Below are 26,416 nucleotides of genomic sequence, written 5' to 3' on the forward strand. Positions count from 1 at the left end.
ATAAATGTCACTATGAATTGAAAATGGGGGACCCTGATGTAAACAAGACAAACGTCTTTCTCTGGTCTGCATCCCTTTACCAATTGTATGTATTGAGCCGTACTGTATTGTACCCATTCTGCAATCTGTTAAATAAAGTTTTCATTCATGACATCTCTATTCTGATGCTAGCCCTGACATCTATAATCTATGATGCTAGCCCTGACATCTCTAATCTATGATGCTAGCCCTGACATCTCTAATCTTATCCACAAAGAAACAGAAAATGACTGCCGTCCTTGTTTGAAAAGACAGGTACATCAGGAGGTGCATGAGTGAAAATGTTGTTGATGGTGTCAAACAAGACTTTAGTGTTGCATTTACTGGAGGAAATTATGTTGGCATAGTAAGAAGCCCTCGCATTCTTAACCATGTTGTTAAAATCAATTAAAATGAGCTAAAACTGCTGAAATATTATAATACATGGAGCCGATACCAGGTGGAACCCCAGAGCTGCTAGCTGCTGGAGTGCGGAGGCTGGACATTCCCGATGGCGCGGCTGCTGGAGCGCAGAGGTATGATGCCTGCCTCTGCTGGGCCCCTTTTGCCGCCTCCTATGCATCCGGTTTTCCTTCCCCACAGTTTGGATTCCCCAAGTCCACCAGCCTCCAGCAATCGACCTCTGCCAGCCACAGGTAGAACTCATCCTCCTCCTCCATCAATGCCGGCACATAAGCCAGCATGACAGCCAAATACAAAAACTCACTGAGAAAAGACCTCATACCTCTTCCCTGTACGGGCCACCAATGTAACAAGAGGCTGAGGCAGAAGGAACTTTAACGACCAAACAGTCCTTTATTAACTGAAAATACTCACAAGCACAGATAGTGGAACACAAACTCCCAGGTTCTCTCTGCAGGAGACATAAGATTGTGAACCCAGACAAACTGAAACTAACCCATTTTAAGGTTGAGGGAAACAGTAGAGCACACCGGGACGCTCCTCTTCAATGAGGTGACTCAGGTGTGGCCAATGCCTCGTTAGTCAGCATTGGCAGCCACTTGACTCGCCAGTTAGCCAAGTGCCAACTAGTAAGTCAAGTGGGCCTCTCTCTCACATTCCAATACAAGCCAAACCTACTTTGTATTCATTAGTGGAGAACCACATTATGTGCCTTGAATTAAACCCAACTCGGCCTGCGGTCAAGACTGCTGTCTGATTGTTGACGGATATCCCTGACTTATTGGCTGTGAAACTTGTGGCTCAAAGGCCGTTCGTCTAACTGGGTACCAAAACCTCCAAAAAGAACCTGCACGTCTACATTCAGATCAACAGAACACAAGTATTCAAACCCTCTCATGTTCCTACGACCTCGGGCTCAATCACACATCCACTTCAAAAAGGTACAAAAGGTTTATTAGTACCGAAAAGGCATTTGAACATTCCCTTTTAACAGGTAAACAAGTAAATCAAGTCAGAATTACATTCTCGTAATAAGTTATAGTAGCTTGGTCAGAGTTTCAGAGCTTTACAGCTTGCTGTGGTTGTGCAGGCATGTTTTTTTTTTTTCCAATGCATTCCTCCGTGTCATTGAGATGACCGACTTCTGAGGTTTTGTGCTCATTAGGACATTTGTTTCAGCATACTGGTGATCAAAATCATATGTAGAAAAAACTAAAAGAAAAAAGGGAATGCATTCCGGACATCACCTGTAACATACAATGTTCATACAAGTCCTACTCATGCAAGGCGGCCATTGGATTTTTCGAGGAATCACAAAATGAGATACTTTTTATAATATGGAGCTATCTAAGGATATTAATAATGTATAATCGTCAATAAGTGATTGTATTATTAAAAGAAAAAGAAAAAAGGAGTCAATAAATAATGATTAAATAAAAGTTTACATCTCCGTTGAATGATTGCTCAAAAGAAACGAGAAGAATCATCAAATAAGTACAGCGAAAACAATTTGGCATTTCACAACAACTTGTACATAGTAGTATTTTGTGTATTTACAGTGAGAGATGTTTATGTTTTAATGCTCCGACGACACGTGGCAAAGCTGATATGAAAAGCTGAAGTCTCCTTTTTTTTTTTTTTTTTTAACAGTTCATAAAGTTACGGTACAAAGTTAAACTAAAATACAAAAAATAAAAGTTGTCAAAAGGAAAGGATGACAGGGGTTCAGTGTTCGGCACATCACTGTGCATCGACAGGCAGAAAATACACGTCTGTAGTAGAAACCTCTCAGGCGTGTGTGGACCACCACCATGCAAAGACCCACTAGAAAGAGAGCATAATTATATAGAATGGCCTCGGACCTGAAAATCTGACTTTTCTGTCTTTGCGGTAAAAAAAAAACAAAGCTTTTCTACAAAACTGGTAGGAATTTGTCAGCACTTTCAAATAAAACGAGTACAATACGAAGGTATTGAAAATGTTATTCCGTGTGTTTGTGTGTGTGTGTGTGCATGCGCGCATGTGTGTGTCTGTGTGTGCATGCGCGCATGTGTGTGTATGTGTGTATGTGGTGTGTCTGTGTGTGGTGTATGTATGTGGTGTATGTGTATGTATGTGTGTGTACGAGCGTGTAAGAAATGAGGTAAAGCTTGTCTCTCATGGGCTGGTTGTCCCTGTACACAGCATTCACTTTGACGTGGCCCTGTAGTGAAGGCGAACTCACACGGACAGGAAACACAATAAATAACAAACTGACTGAAGAAAAGTCTCCTCCTCCGTTTCCATAATTCATCTCTTTCCTTCTTCTTCCTCTTCCGTTCTCCAACAGTGTCTTGAGTTTTAGTTCATTTGTGCTTCTGCAAGAATAAAAACACTGGATGAGACTTTGGGTAAAGCCAAATTAAATAAAAAAAAATATATATTTTAAAACTATTAAAAAATAAATGTGTTTGCAACCCTGGTCTGGGGTATAGACTGTGTACAATCTGGTACTGCACATGAAAGTCATCTATTCATCCAAATGTATAAATACACTAGACCTATACAAGAAAAAACATGAGGTCAAAGGTCGGATTCAAACCCTGGATGTTGTGACTACATCATCTTTAAAATCTAATTAAATTAAATGAACAATGCTTGAGGTTTTAGTGTGCAGTTTATTCAGGGTTATTCTGGACAGAAGAAATCCTTATTCAACAAATCCTTAAAAAGTTTGTGAGTTAAGACTCCCTTCCCCCATCTCTTTGATGATCCCCCTCCACCCATCTTTCCTTCCTCCCCCCCTCCCCCCCATTCCTTCCCCACCTTTCCATATGTCCCCAAAATGTGTTCCTGTGACCCCCCTTCCAGTTTTGTATGTATAAAGATGTTTCAAGATCCGGTGAGGGGTCTCTCTGTTGGTGGTGTCTTAGCTAAACACCTCGTTGAGAGTCATCCAGCCTAACTCTTAATATTTTGTATTGATACTTTGATTGAGTTAATGAATTGTATTGACCCTTTCACTACCACACTACCAAAGGGTTAACCCTTTCACGGCGACAATACAGAAGGTTAACACTTTCACAACCACACTACAGAAGGTTAACTGTCTGTAGTGTGGTAGTGAAAGATTAACCGTCTGTAGTGTGGTAGTGAAAGGTTAACCTTCTGTAGTGTGGTAGTGAAAGGGTTAACCAGGTCTCCAGCTATTTCCCACCACACCACTGATGGGATCCTCTGGGCCTCCTGGCGGCTCGCTGCACGAAGGCACAGACCGTGAAACTGCAGCATCCTTAGGTCTGAATCTGACCTGAGAACTGTATCGCATGTGACCCCCCTTTCTCTCCCACTCCTGTCACTCACTGTCCTGTATAGAAACAAAGCAATGCGCTAAAAATATATATTTAAATTAAGAAAAGGGTCCCGACACCCATTGACCATATTCACATGGTGACCATTTATTATTATACTTTCTTTTTTAATTCTATTTATTTCTGGGCTTTCTGTATTTTTTCACCCATCCCAATTTTGTCGTTATGCCAATTCCCTTCCTGGTCGTTGCACGCATTGCCCCACTGTCGGCCTGGGGAGGGTGTAGAACTACCACATGCCTCCTCCGATACATGTGGAGTCACCAGCCGCTTCTTTTCACCCGACAGCGAGGAGTTTCACTGGGGGAACGTAACGTGTGTGGAGGTTCACGCTATTTCCCCCAGATCCCCTCCCTGCTGAACAGGCGCCCCGACCGACCAGTAGGAGTCACAGTTTACAACGACCAGGACACATACCCCACCGGCTTCCCACCTGCTAACACTGCCAATTGTGTTAGTAGGGACGACTGACCAAGCCGGAGGTAACTCTGACAGCTGGATTCGATCACAGAGTCTCTGCGGTGGTAGGCGAGTGCTTAGTCCACTGCGCTACCCAGCTGCTCCCAACCATTTATTTTAATTGTATTTGTTTATTTAAAATAGGGACATTTTCATGTACAGTAAATATGCCAGAGGCTAATTTCCACCTATAGTCCCTTTGCAGGGTGATGTTAACAGAGCAGACTAATTACAAATGTACACAAACTTCATAACCAGAGGAACAGATGCTAGATGTGTGGGGTGGGGGACTGGCTGTTCCGGGGGGGATCACATGCCTTTGAGCAACACTGTACTTATTGTACTTATTCTATGCCTATTCTTAAGTCTGCACGTTTACGTTGCACTAACTTTATTGTCTTTTATACCTATTCTTATGTCTGCAATTCATGCATTGTTTTTATTCTGTCAATTGTGTGCTGATTTTTTGTTGTTGTTCCTGGTCAATTTCAGTCCTGTCCGTGTCTCGTCATGTCCCATAAAAGCAAAAAAGAATCATGGTGATATATTTTTTTTTTTTTTTTAATCTTTTTCCCCCTTCTTCTTCCGATTTTTTCTCCCATCCCACTGTTAGTCGTTATGCCAATTCCCAACCCCCTTCCTGGTTGTTGCGCACTTTCCCCTACTGTTGGTCCGAGAGGCCGGAGACCGTCACATGCTTTCCTCGGACGCATGTGCAGCCAGCCGGCAGCCAGCCTGGCCGCGCAGATTCTCACTGGGAGAGTGTAACGTGTGGGAGGCCGCACTACCTCTCTCCAGATCCTACCTTCGCTGAGCAGGCGCCCCGACCGAACTGTAGGGGTCGCTGTCCACAACGCCCAGGACCCACCCACGGCTCCCCTCCCCCTAACTCAGCCAAACTAGTTAGTATAGCGATCAGCCCGAGCCAAGGCAATGCTGACTCTCCGGGAGTCAAGAGGTGATATGTTAAATATTGATAAACAACCTTTGCTTCTCTGTACCACCTATGTTTCACCAATGAAAGATATAAAAAAAATGTGTGTGCTGATTTTATGTTAAGTTTACACTAGTTGCTGTGGGGTACTCTGGGCTGCGTGTGTGAAAGGTGCTATAGAGTCATTCATATTTATTATTATTGTATTGTAAAAAATGTATGCATTGAAAAGTCTGTAAAGTCTCGACGACATTGAAAATTAGGGTGACCTCGGGCAGCTGAGTGGCGCAGTGGGCAAGGCACTCGCCACTAACGCAGGAGATGCTGGTATCGAGCCCAGTTCTCTGCGTTGCTACCGGCTTGGCCAGTCGTCATACTAACACAATTGGCAGTGTTAGAGGGTGGGAAAGCCGGTGGCTGTGGATTGGACGTTGTGGACAGCGACTCCTACTGTACAGGTCGGTTGGTGCGCCTGTACAGCAGAATCAGGAAATAATAATAATATAATATAATAATGCAGGACCTGTTGCAGAGGTCTTTATTCGGCATGCAACAACACTCAATGTTTTTTTAGCGGTTAGTTTAGCACACACACCGGAACACACACGCATGCATTGTCTCTTTAGGATCGCCGATGCGATTCGTCTCTGCGATTAACCCATCCCGTCGTCCTTCCCCCCCAAGGGCAGCCGGGAGCAGACAGGCGTCAACGTGAGCCGCGCCAGGGGACCAATCCAAGTGCTCCTGTCCGTCTTCGTCAAGGACGCCACAGCGTTAGCGATCTGTTGTTGTGCATGTTTTTCCATTGGGTTTATCTTATCGGGGGGGGAAACCCTTGCGAGCACGGGGAGAACATGCAAACTCCACACAGAAAGGCCTGGGAGATACCCCACCTGGGTACCTGGCATCATGGAAACCTGGTCCCCAAGTGGGAATCGAACCCTGGACCTTCTTGCTGTGAGGCGACAGTGTTAACCACTACACCACCGTGCCGCCTTAAGGAAGTAACGGGGGCAGCGTGAGCCTCCCACGCGTTACTCCTCGCCACAGAGATTGCGCTGTTCAGGTGAAAAGATGCAACAGTTGCCTCCTCGTGTACCGGAGGGGACACGTGATGCAAGGCTTGGTCCACATTGCAGCCGACCAGTGGGAGGCATAGTCTAGCAACGTTCGAGACAGGGGAGGGGAGGATTGAAGGGAGAATTGGCGAGGCGAAATTGGGATGGGAGAAAAAAATAGAAAATAAGGAGAAAAAGTGGATAAAAAAAAAAAAAATTAGGGTGACCTCAATTGTCCTTTGAGAATAAATAAATAAAAGGTTTGAATGAGATGAAAGGAATCCCAACCTGAGCACGACATAAGAGCAAAATGGCATGGCCACGTGACCAGGGTCAGTGGCTGCAGAGTGCCGGGGGGGGGGCCTCACCTGGCAGGTCCCCGCTCTGCTGCTGCAGCTGGCTGGTGAAGAAGCGCTCCCGCTGGGACACCTGCTCGTCCCAGGCCTCCAGGATGCGCCTGCGCTCCGGTGCCTCCAGGCTCAGGGTGTCCGGGTGGGCCTCCTCGATGTGGGCGCGCACGCAATCCAGGCTGTGCGAGTACTGGAGCTCCCCGCACACCATGCACACCAGCAGCTGGTTCAGCGGGTCGTGGTCCATGAGGTAGCGGCTCCGCCACGCGCCGTCCGACATGGAGCCGTCTTCTTCCTCCGCGTTGCCGCTGCCGTTGTTGTTGCCGCCGTTGTTGTTGCCGTCATACTCGCCGAACAGGCCGTCAGACTCATCTGAGTGTAGGGGAGAGAGACAGAGACAGAGACAGAGAGAGAGAGAGATAAAGATTCAGATGACTCAGATGTGTAGAATATGGACAGAACGGATACAAAACCAGCCTTTCCTTCCCGTTATTCAAATCATCCGAAGGATTTCACTATCCAGATAAGACATTTACTAAAAGTAAATTCACTGACTATCAAAATAAATAATACCAGAGACAGTCTATATATAATGAATTTCGTCCGTCTAAACATTCTTTGGCAATACTATACCTTCTATCGGTACTGTATAGCTGGAGTAAGGGAAGTAGCCAAGATCAGCGTCAGAGGAAGCACTGTGAAAGAGAGGTGTACATGTTACATCCATTATCACTGTGAAAGAGAGGTGTACATGTTACATCCATTATCACTGTGAAAGAGAGGTGTACATGTTACATCCATTATCACTGTGAAAGAGAGGTGTACATGTTACATCCATTATCACTGTGAAAGAGAGGTGTACATGTTACATCCATTATCACTGTGAAAGAGAGGTGTACATGTTACATTCATTATCACTGTGAAAGAGAGGTGTACATGTTACCTCCATTATCACTGTTAAAGAGAGGTGTACATGTTACATCCATTATCACTGTGAAAGAGAGGTGTACATGTTACATCCATTATCACTGTTAAAGAGAGGTGTACATGTTACATTCATTATCACTGTGAAAGAGAGGTGTACATGTTACATTCATTATCACTGTTAAAGAGAGGTGTACATGTTACGTTCATTATCACTGTGAAAGAGAGGTGTACATGTTACGTTCATTATCACTGTTAAAGAGAGGTGTACATGTTACGTCCATTATCACTGTTAAAGAGAGGTGTACATGTTACATCCATTATCACTGTGAAAGAGAGGTGTACATGTTACGTTCATTATCACTGTTAAAGAGAGGTGTACATGTTACGTTCATTATCACTGTTAAAGAGAGGTGTACATGTTACATTCATTATCACTGTGAAAGAGAGGTGTACATGTTACGTTCATTATCACTGTTAAAGAGAGGTGTACATGTTACGTTCATTATCACTGTGAAAGAGAGGTGTACATGTTACATTCATTATCACTGTTAAAGAGAGGTGTACATGTTACATCCATTATCACTGTGAAAGAGAGATGTACATGTTACATCCATTATCACTGTGAAAGAGAGGTGTACATGTTACATCCATTATCACTGTGAAAGAGGTGTACATGTTACATTCTTTATCACTGTGAAAGAGGTGTACATGTTACATTCTTTATCACTGTTGAGAGATATTGGTGTTTTTTCAATATATGTGATGTATAGATTGGGGGGAGATGACAGCATCTAAACGGTGCCAGGTCAGAGGGGTCGAAATGTGCATGGTTTAGCAGAGGGTGATGGAAGCAGTCAGTGTGAGCAGCACACTGCCAGCGAGCAGGGTGTTGACATTCCATCAAGAACATCAACAAGCTGATAAGAGCCGCCGCAGGCACAATGGTCTGAGAGAGAGGTTTGACATTAATGAAACAGACGTTTTGATGTGTGTGAAAGGTTTAAAACCGTTGCCATGACAGCGCGTCACCTGACAACCAGGAGAGAGGCCGGGCCTGTCGTTGCTATGGCGAGAATATAGAAAAGTGAGTTTCTTCCGGGTGTAAGGCAGACTGAGCCTAAGAACGACTGAGAAACTAATCCCACAGAGGAGAGAGAACCATCAGAGACTTGGAAGCGATTCCCCCTTCCCCTCCCCTTGCGGGGAGAGGAGGGGAGGACTGACGTGGCACGACCACGACGACAGGCTTCTGGAATAACCACCAGGCCGCGAGGATCCCCGAGCGGGGTTAAAGGAGAGATCATTAGAATAGACTTTTCAAGGACAATACAATGTGATAACATCTGAGCTGAGGCTTTCTGTTTATGGAATAAACAACGCTTTTCCTTGTAAGGTAGTACAGTGGTTCCCAAAGTCGGGGTCGCGACCCAAAGGTGGGCCGCGAGCAGCCACGGGTGGGCCACGAGATGATTTAAAAAAATTAAAAAAAATAAAAATAAAATGTTATTTTTATTTTTTATTTTTTTATTATAATTTTTTTTTGTCAGGCCACTGAACTTAGAAGCAGGCCAGGACAGTGTTTCTAGTTGTATTCTAAAATTCTATTCTATTGTATTCTAAAATGTGACTATATGGTTTTATATTAACTTAATAAATAAACAAAAACGAAAAATCTACTTATTTCAACGAATATTTCAAACTAAATAACAGATTAAGCAGATAAAACGCTGAAAACAACCGAAGCAACAATAGTATTTTAATGAGGCTATTATTATTATCATTATTATTTTGCAACAAGTTAGCCCTCTCATAAATAGCACATATAAATGAATAACTAACTTGAACTAACTTAATAGGATTGAAGTGATATTTGGCTTAAAAAATCGGTCGCCTGGCAAAAAAAAAAAAAAAAAAAAGCCCGACGATGTGCATTGGGCCGCGGCTCTCTGACGCCTTATTTTCTGGGCCCTGGCCTGAAAAGTTTGGGAACCCCTGAGGTAGTACACTGTCAAGTGTCGAATTCTTACAAAGGTGGTGAATTATTATGGTTGCAGATTGCACTAACGGGGAATGATAAGATTGTACAGCCAGTATGAGAAGACGTCGGGGGAATAAAATACACATTACACAACGCAGAGGTCAGTGGATGGAGAGGATAACACAAGCCAAACAGACGAAGACGTGATACTGGCTGATTGATCAGAATCTAACACTGTGAAAGAGGTGTACATGTTACATTCATTATCAATGTGAAAGAGAGGTGTACATGTCACATCCATTATCACTGTGAAAGAGAGGTGTACATGTCACATCCATTATCACTACGCGTTGAGCTCCAGGAGACAGAAAAAAAGGTGTCCCACCTTATTAGCTGATCAGAATCTTCAGAGGAGTTCATCCACTGCCCAGAATCCTACAGAACGATAGGAGAGAGAGAGAATTATAAACAGAATTATTATATACTGTACAGAATGCTTTACATTGCGGTGCTGTGCAGCATTATCAGAAAAGGCCACCCAATCTTCAACAATCAATGAGGGCTGTCCTTGACTTAAGAAATGTCTTAGTCAACTAATAGTCATAGGACTTTGTTGACTAATTGATTTGTTGATTTGAAGACAAATCCATGAAATTGTGTTTCCCACATGCAACCGTGCAGATGGACCTCTTTAAATCGAGTGCTTCCAAGAGATGTGCTTGTGACTTTTCAGGGGATAACGAATCAACGAACAAAGAGACCAAACCAACCGATGAATCAACTAAGAGAGGACTAGCCCTATAGTCAGTATAAATCTAACAATCAAGCAGATCCCCAAAGCCCTTATGAGCTGGTCCTAGACCAGTCACAGTCCCCTTTACCTGTGTCTCCATGCCCTGGAGCTGGTCCTAGACCAGTCACAGTCCCCTGTACCTGTGTCTCCATGCCCTGGAGCTGGTCCTAGACCAGTCACAGTCCCCTGTACCTGTGTCTCCATGCCCTGGAGCTGGTCCTAGACCAGTCACAGTCCCCTGTACCTGTGTCTCCATGCCCTGGATCTGGTCCTAGACCAGTCACAGTCCCCTGTACCTGTGTCTCCATGCCCTGGAGCTGGTCCTAGACCAGTCACAGTCCCCTGTACCTGTGTCTCCATGCCCTGGAGCTGGTCCTAGACCAGTCACAGTCCCCTTTACCTGTGTCTCCATGGCCTGGAGCTGGTCCTAGACCAGTCACAGTCCCCTTTACCTGTGTCTCCATGCCCTGGAGCTGGTCCTAGACCAGTCACAGTCCCCTTTACCCGTGTCTCCATGCCCTGGAGCTGGTCCTAGACCAGTCACAGTCCCCTTTACCTGTGTCTCCATGCCCTGGAGCTGGTCCTAGACCAGTCACCGTCCCCTTTACCTGTGTATCCATGCCCTGGAGCTGGTCCTAGACCAGTCACAGTCCCCTTTACCCGTGTCTCCATGCCCTGGAGCTGGTCCTAGACCAGTCACAGTCCCCTTTACCTGTGTCTCCATGCCCTGGAGCTGGTCCTAGACCAGTCACAGTCCCCTTTACCCGTGTCTCCATGCCCTGGAGCTGGTCCTAGACCAGTCACAGTCCCCTTTACCTGTGTCTCCATGCCCTGGAGCTGGTCCTAGACCAGTCACCGTCCCCTTTACCTGTGTATCCATGCCCTGGAGCTGGTCCTAGACCAGTCACAGTCCCCTTTACCTGTGTCTCCATGCCCTGGAGCTGGTCCTAGACCAGTCACCATCCCCTTTACCTGTGTATCCATGCCCTGGAGCTGGTCCTAGACCAGTCACAGTCCCCTTTACCTGTGTCTCCATGCCCTGGAGCTGGTCCTAGACCAGTCACCGTCCCCTTTACCTGTGTATCTAAACTGGAACATGTTCAAACCCCCTGCCCAAGTCCTCCGTCAATGGGACTCCCTCAATCTCACACAAATTATCACCAAGCCCACCAGATACAACACCAAAAACCCAGAAATAATAGAAAAGGCCACACTCATTCTGACAAATAACCCTGATAGATACACATCTGGTGTTTTCTGTAGCGATATGAGTGACCACTGTTTCACTGCCTGCATCCGAAATGGCAGTACAGCTAAACAGCCTGTCTTAATCACCCACAGACGACTACTGAAAAAGTTTGATGAGCAAGCTTTCCTCCATGACCTAGCTAATGTTAAATGGGACAGAATAAGTCTAATCCCTGATATTGACAATGCATGGTACCTCTTTAATGACTCATTCAGCAAAATAGTCAACAAACATGCCCCTATGAAGAGAATGAGGATCAAAAACAGATGCAGCCCATGGTTCGACCACAACCTAGCAGAACAACTTCGCCTCAAAAACACCATCTGGCGTAAAGCTCGTCAGTCAAAATCTCATGAAGACTGGTTATCCTTTCGACAAATAAGAAATAAATGCACCCAGGCTATCCGCAAAACCAAGACTGGTTACTTTCAAGAGCAGTTTAGACTCAGTAGCTCAAACCCAAGCAGGTTTTGGAAAACAGTTAAAGAGATGGAGAACAAACCCTCATCCTCCCAGCTGCCCACCTCCCTAGTAACTGGGGATATGGTAATTACTGGAAATGAGCGTGTGGCAGAGGCCTTTAATAATCACTTTATTAAAGCTGGGAGCCTGTTTGAGTCCATGGCACCCCCTGCCCCACCATCCAACCCCTTGCCCCTCAGCCCTACAGTGCCACCTGCCTCACCATCCAACCTTCGTGCCCCTAATCCAGCCACGCATCACAGTTTTGCACTGCAGGAATTTACTGAGAAGGACGTTTTAGAAGTACTCAGCAAACTCGACCCCAAGAAACCTCCTGGCCTTGACGGGTTAGACCCCTTTTTCTACAGAACTGCAGCCCCCATCATTGCTGAACCTATTTCCCATCTATGTAACCTATCCCTGCATCAGCGTTTCCGTTAGCCGGTAATTACCGGTATTTGACTGGCAAAATCTGTTGAAGTCCGACAAATTTAATCTCTCCGGTCATAGTGTCCGGTGAAAATAGTTCCCTCTGGGCACAGTTTGATTATTTGAATTGTATTTGGATGGGCTGGAGTTGGGTGGCCTATGCGATGAACGAAACAATCATTGCGTTTGTTGTCGTTGCATCGCCAAGCAGCCGGTCTGGTAATGACGACGCTGTGTCAGTGAGAGCTTGCTGCTGGATTTGCGGAAGGCATGCAGCTGCAGACCCACAGAACCCACCAGCTTTGCTGGCACAGTGCGGTCCCCAGACCTGGAAAGCTGCTCTGCGGGTCTGCAGCTGGATGCTTCTTGCAAACTAACTGCGGCCGGCTCGCGCTGATATTGTTGGACCGGCTGCTTGGTGGAGCAACGATGAAACGAATGTAATGAATCGTTCGTCGCATGGGCTATTTAATTTTGGCCTGTTTTGGTACGGTTCGGGTGGTCAAGTTGTGCTTGGAGGGAGTTGTTTTCACCGGACATTATGACCAGCACCAAGTCGTTGGGAGGTGGAGATATACATCACGCAAACCCACGATAATGTTGCCGTCTCTCTGCCAAATTTCTCAGTTCTTCGCTTGATATAATTAATACAAATGTCCAATATAACGGAATTTGTTAGCTCATAAAAATGTGATTATAACAGACTGCTGTTTAGTGTCGGACCGACTGCCCACATACACGGTCTATTTTATTTCAAGTCAGCAGCAGCACGGAGTATCGAGGGACTTATTTTATTTGGAATATATTAATGACTGTATACGCAAAAGTAGTCTAGTTTTAAGTAATAATATTATAAATCTACATGACATTCTTTATATAGCCTGCCTATCAATTGTTTTAAAGCTCAATAAACTATGACCGGAATTAATCTCATTTGTCCGGTAGATTGAAATCTTGCAGGTCACGGAGACCGGCAACAATTTTTTCTAACGGAAACCCTGCCCTGCATACAGCAGAACTGCCCTCTGCTTGGAAAGCAGCCTTGGTACGGCCCCTGTTCAAAGGAGGAAACAATACCGACCCCAACTGCTACCGCCCAATTTAAATTTTACCCTGTATAGCAAAAGTGCTAGAGAGACTAGTTTGCAAACAACTCACAAGCTTTCTAGAAACCTACAACAAACCTACAACAATCGGAAAACCAATCTGGCTTCCGCTCAGGGCATGGATGTGAGACTGCTACAATGAAAGTCCTCAATGATGTCCTCAATGCCCTTGACTCCAAACTCTACTGTGCTGCTGCCTTTATAGATCTGGCCAAGGCCTTTGACACTGTGGATCATGAACAGCTTTTGGAGCGGCTGAGAGACATTGGTGTCACTAATCACAGTGTAGCATGGTTCGAGAACTACCTCTCTGATCGCACTCAGTCAATAAAAACCGACAATCTATTAACCCAGTCCCTATCCATCTCTAAGGGGGTCCCCCAAGGCTCCTTACTAGCTCCAATCCTCTTCTCCATCTATATAAACAACATAGGCCAGTTCACTGGAAACTCCCTAATTCACCTCTATGCTGATGACACAGTCCTGTACACCTCTGGTCCCTCCCCGGATGTTGTCCTGAAAACTCTCCAGGAGAGCTTTCTAAAAATCCAAGCTGGTTTCTCCGCCCTTTGCCTGGTCCTAAACACCAGCAAGACCAAAGTTATGTGGTTCGGCCACAAGGGTACCTCCCAGACTGGCACCATTGTAGCCGCCGATGGCAAAAAGCTTGAACTGGTCACCTCTTATAAATACCTGGGAGTGTGGATCGACACCAAACTCTCCTTCTCTGAACACCTAATTAAACTGCAGGCCAAAGTCAAAGCAAGGCTTAGCTTTCTGTATAGGAACCGTTCCTCCTTCACTAGATCTGCTAAACTCACCCTGGTCCAGATGACTGTCCTGCCGCTATTTGATTTTAGCGATGTAATCTACCGCTTGGCCCGTAAAGGTGATCTAGAGCGCTTAGATATCCTATATCACTCCGCCATTCGCTTCGCTACCAATGCCCCCTACAGGACCCACCACTGCGAGCTATACTCCCTAGTAAACTGGCCCTCCCTGGAGATTAGACGCAACATCCACTGGCTGGCCTTTGTATATAAAACACTTCTAGGCCGTAATCCCCCTTACCTTACTCGCCTAGTCCACCCTCGTCCACTCCCAAATTACCACACCCGGTCAGCCACACATATCCTGGTAAACGCCCCCCATGCCAACTCCTCACAAGGCCGTTCCTCCTTTCAGTACGCAGCAGCTGATAGCTGGAACACACTACAAAAAACCTTAAATATGGAAACGTTTATTTCAATTCGATTGTTTAAGGAAACTTTAACAAACTCCCTAGAGCACTCATGTAGATGTTTCTCCATGTGCTAACACCATGCTGCCACTATTGTTCTGTTGTCCGCCAGTTGTTGTTCAGTTCAGTTGTTGCTCTGTATGTATGTCCTGCCTTTTTAATAATGTTCCTTTGTGTTTTATTTTTATTTATTTGATTTTATCCCCCATCCCCTTTCCCCTAGGGGGCTTTTTACCCCCAAATAGGCCGTTATTGAAAATAAGAACTTGTTCTTAATTAACCTGCCTATTCAAATAAAGGTTTGATGATGATGATGATGTATCCATGCCCTGGAGCTGGTCCTAGACCAGTCACCGTCCCCTTTACCTGTGTATCCATGCCCTGGAGCTGGTCCTGGGCGGCGGGTTGAATGGGCCTCCAGTTGTTGTAGGCTCTCCTCTGGGTCAGCTCCTTGTCCTTCATGGCCTTCCTGGCCCTCTGCTCCTTCTTCTTCACCCTCCAGTTTTCCCTCTTCCTCCGCAGGAAGTCCTCCTGAGACTCGCCCGGGATGGGCTTCGGCGACGCCATGGTGCTGATGGGCACCAGCTTCACGGGGGGCAGAGGCCGCATGTTCGCGGGGCTCAGAGGCTGGGGCCGCGGCATCTTCCTGGGGTCGGGCGTGGACGTCCAGGTGGGGGTTTGGGGCTCGATGGGCAGCAGCTTGATGCTGGACAGCGGGTTGGCCGGAGGGGTGAGAGTCGGGAGCGACGACGACGCGTCCAAGTCCAGGCTCTCCTGCATCCGCAGCGTCCACTTTCGAACCCTGGGCGGCGCCAAGCTCGAACCCGGCGCCTGTTGGTTCTCCACCAGCAGCAGTCGACCATCGGTCCCGTTCTTACCCGGCGAGGCCGCGGCGCCGAGGCCGTGAGACGCCGGCCGCTGAACCTGCCTCCGCTGAGGGGTGGCGTGAGGACTGCGGACGGGCGGCTTCACCAGGAGCGTGTCGGGCGGCCGTCCGACGTGAGGCGCGGTGGGGCCGACCACGAGGAGCGGGGGGAAGCCGCTGGGCGCGTTGAGGGTGGCGGCGGGGGGCTTGGGATGCAGGACGGGTCTCCGCTGGGAGCTCATCGTGACCTGATGTGGCCTCGCGGTCGTCGCGGAGAGCAGATGTGGGGCCTGGAAGACGACAATGCAGTGCAGAGATATAAAAGGAATCACACACTGAGGTTTCTTCAAGATCTTACTTCAACGCAAGACACAAAAGAGAACTAAGTGATACTTATTGAGGAACATTTAAAGATCTCAAAGGCTCAAGAGTGAGAGTAAATGTGCACTTATTATTTGAAACATGAGAAAATGCCCTTATTCTAATTTTTGTTATGGAACCGTATGGAATAGATCTCTTTTTGTTGTCTAGGAGGAAGTAAATAAGTGAGATCTCATCTTGGATTCTGCTTCCCTGTGGGAAGGTATCAACAGCGTTCCACAAGAAAACACGATACAATTCTCAGATTAGAATAATAGGGCTGGGTATCAGCGCCGATTACCCAATTCGATTTCAATTCACACGGTCCTGATTCCATTTTATTTTATTCAATATTAGTGATTATCAAGCAACCACGGTTCTGAACCATCAACCTTTCCCTGTAATATCCCATGGTAGGAATGTATGTTGCGCAAAGCACATATGCGTAATGCCACATGCCACTACAATGGAGGGTCAACTATAAACATCAATATTGAATTGCAACAGTGGATGTTGTAATTTAATATACATTATTAAACCGCACTAGATTACAAGATTGTCGTTTGTAGGGCGGCTACGTGGTGCAGTGGGCAAGGCGCTCACCACGAATACTGGAGACTGGGCTCGAACAGGTACGCCTCCCTGTTCGAGCCGAGCGCTCCACATTGCTTTCAGTTTAGCTGGTCGTCCGCACTAATACAAATTGGCAGTATTAGGGGGAGGGTATCGGGCGTTGTGGACAGCGACTCCTACAGGTCGGTTGGTGCGCCTGCGCAGTAGAATCAGGAAGCGACGGGGGCGGGGCCCCTCCAAAGCCCAGACCCCTGACGCTGGAAGATCGAGCCGCGCAGGTGGAAAGATGCGACTGCTGTTACCTCGAGTATCGGAGGGGACTCGTGCTATGTATGACTTAGTCCACATTGCAGTCGGCTTGTGGGAGGCAAGAAACAGCGTTCAAAGACAGGGGAGGGTTGAATTGGACGATATGAAAATTGGGATGGGAGAAAAATAGAAAATGGGAGAAAAAGTGGATAAAAAAAAAAAGATTGTCGTTTGTATTTTGCATCTTTAATGCAAAATAAACGATCCCATGTTGCAGTGCAGGGAGCTGGAAGTTTGAACATTAACGTTATCTCACTACTCACATAGCAGTCAATTAGATTAATTCAAGTAGAGTGAAGACATTTCCCCACATTAAAGCAAAATATTATTTTTTTTTCTTTTTTTCGATGGGCCATAGTACGTTAATCAAAAGGGGGTAATGAATACCGTGGTATTTTGGTAGATACTGTACCGTACTGTGAAATCTCATACCGTTACATCCCTGACATTGACTCAATTAGGCTCGACGGCGCTGGTTTCGGTGAGTCAGCACCTGCCCTTGTTGTCAAAAGATATCATTTGGTGAACTAGGTAAAACTAGAGGTCTGCAGGGTGGGAGGTGGAAGGCTAGACGTCTTCACACGTCCACTAAAAATAGGCATTGATTAAAACATAAATCTCAGGACTTTAGGGATCGATTTGATTAGACTCCACGGCCCTATGGCATAACATGTTTACTACCAAGGTATCTTTTCCAAAAGTAAACATCCAAGTGTTTGTCTCGAGGTTCTCCAGGGCCCCTCAGAGTCCCCCTCCTCTCTATTTTTGCTACTTAAGTGTCAGATGCCAGAGCGAGGTTTGTGCTCCGATGATTCAGGTTTCAGCCTGATTGGACAGCGGCCAGTACCTCGTCCTAAACGGTGCTCACTGGCAAACTGATATTGACAACCAGACAGTCAGTAGGCTACAGTTGAGCACAGTACATACAGGCAGATATGCTACAATACATGCCACCTGACCAAAACACTCTCTCTCCCTCTCTCCGTCTGTCTCTCCTCTCTCTCTCTCCCTCCATCTGTCTGTCTCTCTCTCTCTCCCTGTCTCTCCTCTCCCTCTCTCTCCCTCCATCTGTCTGTCTCTCTCCGTCTCCCTCTCTCTCTACTCTCTCCCTCTCTGTCCGTCTCTCCTCTCTCCCTGTCTGTCTGTCTGTCTGTCTCTCTCTCTCTCTCTCCCTCCCTCCCTCCCTCCCTCTCTAATTATTATTATCTTAAAGGGGAACCATCTTATAAATGACCTTTTCCAGTGTTTAGCATTGTTTCCTAGCTATGTGGACTTATATTAATAGGATCTATGTCTCTAATTCTCATATTGGCGCATTCTTCCAATTCTCCTCTCACAATATTCACCCTCACTGAACTGAGTCATCTGAAAATGTGCATATCTGTGATGTCAGAGATTTCTCAGCTGCATAATAATGTGGCAGTTGATGTGGCAGTTGGCACCAGGCCACACAGTGGTTGGAGCCCAGCCTCAAAACGGCTTAAGATCTTGAGGTAGAAAAATGCTGTTTTTGAGTATTTGATTAGAAATACAAAACAATGAATAAAAAAAATTAAAAACTTAGAGGTATTCCATAGACTCACAGGAATTGTGTAAAAGTGCCCAAATAGTGAAAGAAATAGTAAAATAGTTCCCCTTTAACAGGTCAATCCTATAAAACAAAATTAAATAAGTAAGTTTCCAATCTCTCACCACCCTCATACATTTGAAATAATACAGCATCTAAACCGTTTGCCTAGAGATATATTGCCAACCGCATCATGGGTGTTCCCTCACCTGGGCAGCCCTTGGGCCAAGGGGCCTGCTGTAGTCCCCTGGTCTGGCGCTGGGGTTCCCCATGGACCTGGCCCGCTGCTGTCTCTTCATCAGCCTCCAGTACTCTCTCTTCTTCTGCAGACTCATCGCAGGGCTCTGCTCCGGGCATTGCACCATCGGCGGTGGTCGAGACTGTTGATCACACTGTTGTGGTAGCAGTGGTAGAAGTGGTTGATGTTGATGTAGTTGTTGTTGTTGTGGATGCTGTTGCATCAAAGGAAGGTGATGCAGCTTGGGTGGCTCCGGCGAGCAGCAGTGGTGGTGGCCCGCTCTCTTGGCGCGGAGCCGCTGGGCTCTGAGCGGGGAAGGGCCGTCTCCGCCGTCCGACGAGCCGTCCCTGGAGGCGCACGGGCGTTCGGGGGTGCGAGACGTGGGCTCAGAGGTGGGGTGTGGGAGGGTCTCGGTGCACGAGAGGGAAAGAGAAAGTGAATCACTCGTCGGAGGGGAGTTTTTTAGATGAGGGCTTGGTGGACAAGTGGGCACCAGGGCATCGGCGTCCGCCTGCCAGCTCTTGATGTCCAAAGTAAGATCGGAAGCTATAGGGACCTTCTCGTCATCTCCAAAGGACAGCAGAGGAACATCCGGCTTCAACTCCTGGTACTGGTCGGAAAACTCCTCCACTACACAAGCCTCTGGTTCAGTTTTACAGGATAGCTGCTCCATTTTAACCCCCGCCTGATCACTTTCACACTCTGCCACTGTGCTGAGTGATTCCTCCAGGAGTTTCTTCATGGAGGCTACGGCTAGCAGAGTGGTAGCCTGGTTATCTGCACTCAAAGCCGGGTCGGACTCTGACTGAGGCCCTACAGGAGGTGGTGGTGGTGGTAACGGTAGTGGAGAAGATGGGGGTTTGATATCTGGACAGATGGTTGGCTCTGGTTGAGAATTGAGGTCAACCGCTGGTGTTGATTCTCGCTCTTGTTTTATGTCATTAGCCTGCGGCGTGACAGGCACACTAGTGTTGGGGTGAGGTTGGATATTTACAGTACGATTAGTAGTGCTTGTGCCCGCTCTAATATTGATCCCGGCTCTTTGTTGGAGAGGGGCCAGCCTTTGGACTTGTCTCCTCTGCCAGGCTGCGCTGCCTCTGGCTTGTAACACACCCTGCTTTAGCCGCACAGCGCGGGCCGCTCTCTGCTCCCGTTTCTTCACCCTCCAGTACTCCCTCTTCTTCGTCATCCTCCCTTCCTCCGTGAACTCGGGATCCAGAGTGATCGCCGTAATCCACGGCACTATCGGCAGAGCTTTTGACGGCGACGGCAAAGTCGTGACGGCCATTTTCATGACACAGCTGCCCCGGTTGGGCCCGGCTGCGGCGGCCACTCCGGAAGAGCTCCTCTGAAGAGTCGAGTGAGGATGAGTGAGTGTGATTTGACTCGGGGTTCGAACGAGCAGTGTGTGTGTGTTGGTAACAGTTTTAGTTGTGCTTTGAAGTGCCTCCCATGGTCTGATTGACAGTAACCTAGGAGGCTTGTTTACAGACTGGCCAGCCAGTGGAAAGGAGACTTTCACCTGAGCTGGGCGGAGTGGGGGGGGTGGGGGGTTTACCCTAATGGAGTCTCCTAACACCACATTCCTGGTGGCATTACCTGCGGGTTTGGGAAGAAGTAGGTGTTGGGGCATTGTATAGGTGTTATTGGTAGCAAACGTATGCATTTCCCCTCTAGTTAAGCTTGTGGCTGTGACAGAGCCGAAAGGAATTTGGGGAATATTGATGGTCACTGTCCCATCCTCTTTTATGAACCCCCCAATGGTCTCAGAGGCATGGGTGACATTGCTTCCCATTGGCTGTGTCACCATGTTGTGGCAGGCTCCCGCCCTGGCCCTCCTCATCTCCTCCAGTATGCTCTGGTAACGCTTGACTCTCCTCATCAGGGAATCCCTCTCCTTCAGCGTCGACTTCATCTCCGTCGACAGCTTGGCGCGCTGCTCGCGCTTCTTGACGCGCCAGTACTCGCGCTTCCTGGCCGCCTGCTGCTCCGGGGTTTCGTTGGGATCGATTCTCGGAGCGTTTCTGGTCGTGAACATGTGGGCGTGAGAGAAGAACCTCCCCCTCCCGTTTCTCTGACCCAGGAAACTCCGTTGGGCTTCGAGGAACCTCTGCCGGGGGGTCCTACACCGGACGATCCCTCGACTGGACACCTGCGTGTAAAACGGAAGCCTTCTGCTCGGTTCTCCCGCCGGTTTCTCGACGATAACGTTCGGCGGGATACCTGTATGTGTTTTCTTATTAATCTGTGGATGTTCTACTTTTATCTGGACTGTTTGTTGCTGGTTAATAGTGGTTAACTTAGCTGCACTCGGTTGTACGTCCACATTCTCACTTTTCACTGCTATGCCAGTGTATTTAGGCAAGATAGATGACGCCGCCATGACCCTGGCATTCTTCAGCAAGCGCCCGGCTGATATAAACGGAGTCTTGACCCTACTGACGTACTGCCTCTGGCCCGCTCCTTTCAAGGACAACGGAAGACTCTCGAGAGCCATGCTGGCTGTATGTCCTGTTTTTTGCAACATCTGCGATGCCACTTGCACTGTGTTTGGTGTCCTTTCTATGGCTTTCGCTAGCCTAGCTGCGGACCTGGCTCTCTGCTCTCTTTTCTTGATGCGCCACTGCTCTCTGCGCCTCGCTGCCCTTTGCTCCTCAGACTCTGGGTTAGCGTTAGCAGCCAGTATGTTAGCAATACCGCTAGCCCTCTGGGCAGTGACCAAGGCACTCTGTTTTCCAACGTGAGGTGTTGCATTTGCCATGCTGCCTTCCACTGTGATAAGTACAGGGGCAGATGGAGATGACACAAGCTTTATCCCTGTGGTAACATTGGCGGTTATTGGTTTGGGCTGAATCTGTACTGCAACTTGTGCCGTGGGCTGCACTTTGGGCACTGATGCACCCTGCATAGTTACGCATGGTCGGGGCGTCACGACAGAGGAGCTACCGTTGGTACCGGTCACTCTGCCCTGTGGCCGGCCGGGTGCAGAGCTGAAGGGTTGTGCCGCCACTTGGACCGGAGGCACTGAGGAGCTGCGGTTGAGCAGAGCCCCGTTGAGTTTGGGTGAGGTAATGGATCCGCTTACAGCGCCCCCTGTTGGTAGGCGTTTCACTGCAGTCCTGTTGACCACAGCGGCTTTGGCTGAGCGGGAACTCGAACCCGGGAACTGAGGCAATACTTTGTTGAGTTTCATTCTCTGGAACCATTTCTCCTTCTGGCTCAGGCTGGGCGGGACAGAGCCGACGGCCACTCTGTGTCCACTCAGCGACACCGCGGACGCAACGCCGGCTCTGTACGACCCGACATTGTTCTGCAGCAGGGGGCCAGACGCCGTCCTGGGGCCGATGTCGGATAAACCGGAATTCAACGCCGCAGGGGCGTTCCTAGGCGACGGTTTATCCATCCGACGGTCTTGCCGGGCCCTCTGCTCTCGTTTCATAATTTTCCAGTATTCTCTCTTTTGGGCAAGTGTGGCGTCGTCGTACTCCGAGGCGGGCCGGTAGCGCTTCCCCGGCGAGCTACCGTTGGTACCGGTCAATCTGCCCTGTGGCCGGCCGGGGGAAGAGCTGAGGGGTTGCGCCGCCGCTTGGACCGGAGGCACTGAGGAGCTGCTGTTGAGCAGAGCCCCGTTACCCTTTGTGGTCGGCATGCCGTCTTAAGGCTTTCGACAACCCCTCTGGTTCTCTGGCCCGCGGTGCTGACCAGCTCTCTTCCTCTGCTCCTCGTTTCAGTTCATACTTTCAACTCTGCACAGTCCAGCGTTCTCCAAGAGGAAGGGCCGTTAACTTGCATGCTGTAAGCCAACACTGGCCCCCTCTGTGTGATGTGGTGTCGCAGGTGTTTCTGCTCTGCAGTGCAACAGCCAAGTCTCTTTAGACATCACATCAGCATGGAGGGGGAGGGGCGGAGGGCTGTAGGAGGGAGGATAAACAACAGGTTTAGATACACACCTTTGCAACACAACACTGTAAATTAATTGTTTACTTGTTGAATATATATATAGATACACAAATGTTCTAGAATGTTTGATTATGACAAATAAGAGGGTTCAATGACTATCTAAATCCAATCAATATTCCTAATGCCGTTTCAATGTAAGGTTATAAAAATAAACATATAAACATTCATATAATACAATAACCTAAATATACAGCTAAGCCCCATTGTATTCTGAAATGTAGACTTTAACAGTGTAGGCCACTAAGCCAATAGAAATAAGGTATAACTCACGAGTGCTTTGGCTCCTATAGTATTCATCGGGCCTAGCTATGGTAAATCATTATGATGACAAACGGTTTAAAGCAGTTCTACTGGATGTATAACAAAGCTAAGGTGAGGTGTAGTCTGACTCACAGGATATAGACTGTGGGTATAAGCATGCCATTGGCCGACTATTTCATTTGGAATTCTCCTCCCCTTCCGCTATCTGCAACACTATTTTGCAAGAGCACCGCGTGATTGGTTTAAAGAAATACAAACAAGCCAGAGCATTAATATTTTTACCTATAGTGGAATGATAATAGGTTCAGCCAGACCTCTCTCTGGCACAGGCATAGCGCTGACGTTGTGTGGAGAGAGGTATGGCTATGCGAGACTAGCTCAAGTGTCACTGGGGCCAATATTAGAATTACATTTCATCTAATTCAATTTTGGACTGATGTGAAATCTATTTAAATGTAGGGTACCTGTATATGTTTTTTGTATTTATTTTTTTTAATGGAGAAGAAGGGTATAAATGTCCCCTGCAGTAGGCTATTACTGTTTTACACAATGGATGGTTCCCTCATATAATGGATTTGTTACACATTGCATAGGACACACATATATTCATGCAAGAAATCCTTCCTAAGAAAAATATGTTAGGCTTGTTGGAGATGACTGATGGCTCGCCTTGAAAATACTTGAAAAGTAGCAGATTGCGGTCAGGCGAGCAAGCTTCAACTTGGACATGTCAAGAGTTAACTACACCAGCAATGACAGATGTCCCATTTATTAGTCAGGATGTGTACAAAATGATGAGTAATTGTATCTTGCAATTATCAATCAGCAATTGAAATAGCTACACCATTAATAATATTGTGTAGGTTACTTTTGGTTTCGATAATACTATAAAATGGAACTACAAATGTATGTAAATCAAGTGTCTCATCTTTGCATTTTAATAAAAATGTATCTAAATAAAGATGAACAAAATCCGTATACAGGGCATTGAATAGCCCACCAAGGCCACCAGGTTTTGAATATTATACATTTACCTTGATATAGCAGGCATATTACACATTACATTAAAGCAGCATTCACCATATAATGTATTCAATTGTGAATGTTAGTAAGCTACTCAATCATTTGGTGTCTACTCGACAGTTCGTGAGGTGTAACGCTAGCCTATATATTGGAATAATGAGGAAGACATAAGTCGTTTCCCCAACAGCGTCCATTCTTCTGCAGTTTGTGAAGAAGACTAGCAACTGAACTGCAGCGCCTTGCTCTCCGACCTGCAAGTGCCTCGGTGGTCCCTTGAGGTTTCCGAGGCTCGTGCGGTCAGGCTTACGGAGCAAATCGGACACCATTCTAGCGTGTTTTCTTTTAAAGGCGATGGTCTAAACGGCGCAGATTCGACTAATGTCAAAACGAGACTAAAACGAGGCATATCGCGCGCCTCGCAGCAGGGCTGCTGCACAACAACCAGGAAGGAAGTGGTGTGACACTGTCCCTTTAAACCTGTCCCTCGATCACAAATTATCTGTCGCGAGCCATTTTTCATTCTTTAATCTTGTTTTCAATGATTACAAACGCAGTGTAATAAGGCACATTATACCCCAAATGAGAATAACTATATAAATAGTCCGAAATGTTCACACATTCGCGCGTAAATCACGCTTAAAACCCGCTTGTCTCTTACAACGGCACAATGGACAAGATCTTTCCTCCTCCTCTGTCCACACGGACTGGCGTCTGTCTGTGTCTGTTTTCCCTGCTACAGGAGCGGAAAAACCGCACGATAAGGCGAACTGTGATCAAGCGGGATCGTCTAAAAAACGTGTGGAAAAAACATGCATATGCGTTACCTTTTAGTTACACCTAACTTTCCGGGACAGTTTGCAAAACGTTTGGACAGATATTCTGCCAGGACACTGCAGCTACTTTCCGCGAGCCAGCCTTTCTCTGTGTAGCTGCCTTGACAACCAGGCGGCGGAGGGAGAAGTACCCGGATGTGGGACCCTGTGTGTGTGGACTGCGCTGCGTGGACACAACACTCCGTGTTAAAGCACCAGGCCGTCAACAAGGGGCCCAACTGTTTATGTCAACAACAACACAATATTATTTTGCCGATATGGTCGATGAGATGCGATCTATTCTACACGGTTTATGCCACATAGCTTATCTATAAATGGTTGATTGATTGATTGCTTGCAGAATGCGTACAGTAGGCTACAGTACAGCTCAATACATACAATTGTTAAGGGGATGCAGAGCAGAGAAAGACTTTCGTCTTGTTTACATCAGGGTCCCCCATTTTCAATTCATCATAACATATATGACATACACGACATACAGATAGACACAGTACTGCTACATCTATACATTTATGACATACCAGATTTGCAAATACAGTACTGTTTGTGATACAAAAAGAGTCTAAAAAAGAGAGTATATACATTTGACGTAGAAACTGTACATTGGAGGAGGTTGGGTGGGGGGGGGGTGGGTAGACAGGGTGGGGGAAACTGTACAACTGTACAAGCAAAACTGTACATTGGAATATCGACAAAACCTTACTTGGTCCCAAGAAGAGGGTCTCGTGTATTATTGGGTTAGGACATTTACTGTACATTTACAGGGGCCAGTTTCGAATTGCAGTCTCCCGTAGGTGCTCTTTGAGAGTGGTTTTGAAAGTGGGTAGTGATCAGGGTCCCCCATTTTCAATTAATCTGCTGCTGGACTGCTGATTACCTAATTTCTGAAATTATACTGTGAAATAATGTCAACAAAAGGGGACAATCGCATAATTCAACAGTTTGTTAATTAAAGGGACATTTGTCTACATGGATAATTCTGTACTGCAAAATAAGCTGCACAAAAAAAAATTAGCTCACATAATAACATTGTAGCCTGATAATGAGATAATTTAGAGAGTGTGTATACTAGATAGCTATTCATTCCCATTCCAACTTGGACCGTTTGGACAAAGGTCCATTGATTTATGTTCTTTTCAAAAGTGGACTCCAACTGCCTTTGGGATTTGGTAAGAATTGCATGGCAATGGGCAGAGAGACGGTGATGAGGATATAGGCTAATTAGGCAATACACGTATTGTTATGATACTATAAATATATTTCCCTTTTTGTGTTTGTTTTTCAGTAGATGGCTGTTTGAAGAAAGAAAAAACACGTTGCTAAATGCTTCATTTTAACCTGATTAGGAGGACTACTCGAGGCCTCCTCCCATCTGGCCCCCGGGTGCGCGTGTCAATGCGTGAAAGCCGCTACTGTCTCTTTAAATTTACCCAGGAGCCCCTTAAGGAGCCCCAGGGGCCCCTAGTCCGGCTCCCCACCCTGAAGACAAGCAGAACCTTAAAATACATACAGGAGGCCGCTAAAGCTCCACACAAACACGAAAGGCTCACACTCGAAGACCCGAAGACGGACAGAAGAGCGACAGAATACGGCGCCGATATATGAAAAGTTAACTTGGCTCCTCCAGAGCGGAGCGCGTGGGGGGACGAGG

General features: G+C 46.9%; 1 protein-coding gene across 1 annotated transcript; it reads right to left on the reverse strand.

Annotated features, from left to right (window-relative positions):
• Positions 1-863: 863 nt before the first annotated feature.
• On the reverse strand, positions 864-24,866 carry LOC311243870 (uncharacterized protein). The gene is made up of 7 exons (XM_084333242.1): positions 24,757-24,866; positions 18,660-22,599; positions 15,143-15,931; positions 9,883-9,932; positions 7,226-7,287; positions 6,611-6,964; positions 864-2,798 (listed from the first exon to the last, which is right to left on the reverse strand). The coding sequence occupies exons 2-7, from the start codon at positions 22,335-22,337 to the stop codon at positions 2,782-2,784; spliced, it is 4,950 nt and encodes a 1,649-aa protein (XP_084189368.1). The 5' UTR covers positions 22,338-22,599; positions 24,757-24,866; the 3' UTR covers positions 864-2,781.
• Positions 24,867-26,416: the final 1,550 nt, after the last annotated feature.

This window comes from Notolepis coatsorum, assembly GCF_963971535.1.
Source record: "Notolepis coatsorum genome assembly, chromosome: 1".
NCBI lineage: Eukaryota > Metazoa > Chordata > Actinopteri > Aulopiformes > Paralepididae > Notolepis > Notolepis coatsorum.

What these genes read in the sequence shown, in the direction of transcription:
- LOC311243870 (XM_084333242.1), bottom strand. Translation starts at nt 22,337, where the DNA reads ATGCCGACCACAAAGGGTAACGGGGCTCTGCTCAACAGCAGCTCCTCA. An exon ending in TTGGCCCAAGGGCTGCCCAG is followed by an intron (nt 15,932 to 18,659) that starts GTGAGGGAACAC and finishes GTCGTCTTCCAG; the next exon opens with GCCCCACATCTGCTCTCCGC. An exon ending in TCCAGGGCATGGATACACAG is followed by an intron (nt 9,933 to 15,142) that starts GTAAAGGGGACG and finishes ATCGTTCTGTAG; the next exon opens with GATTCTGGGCAGTGGATGAA.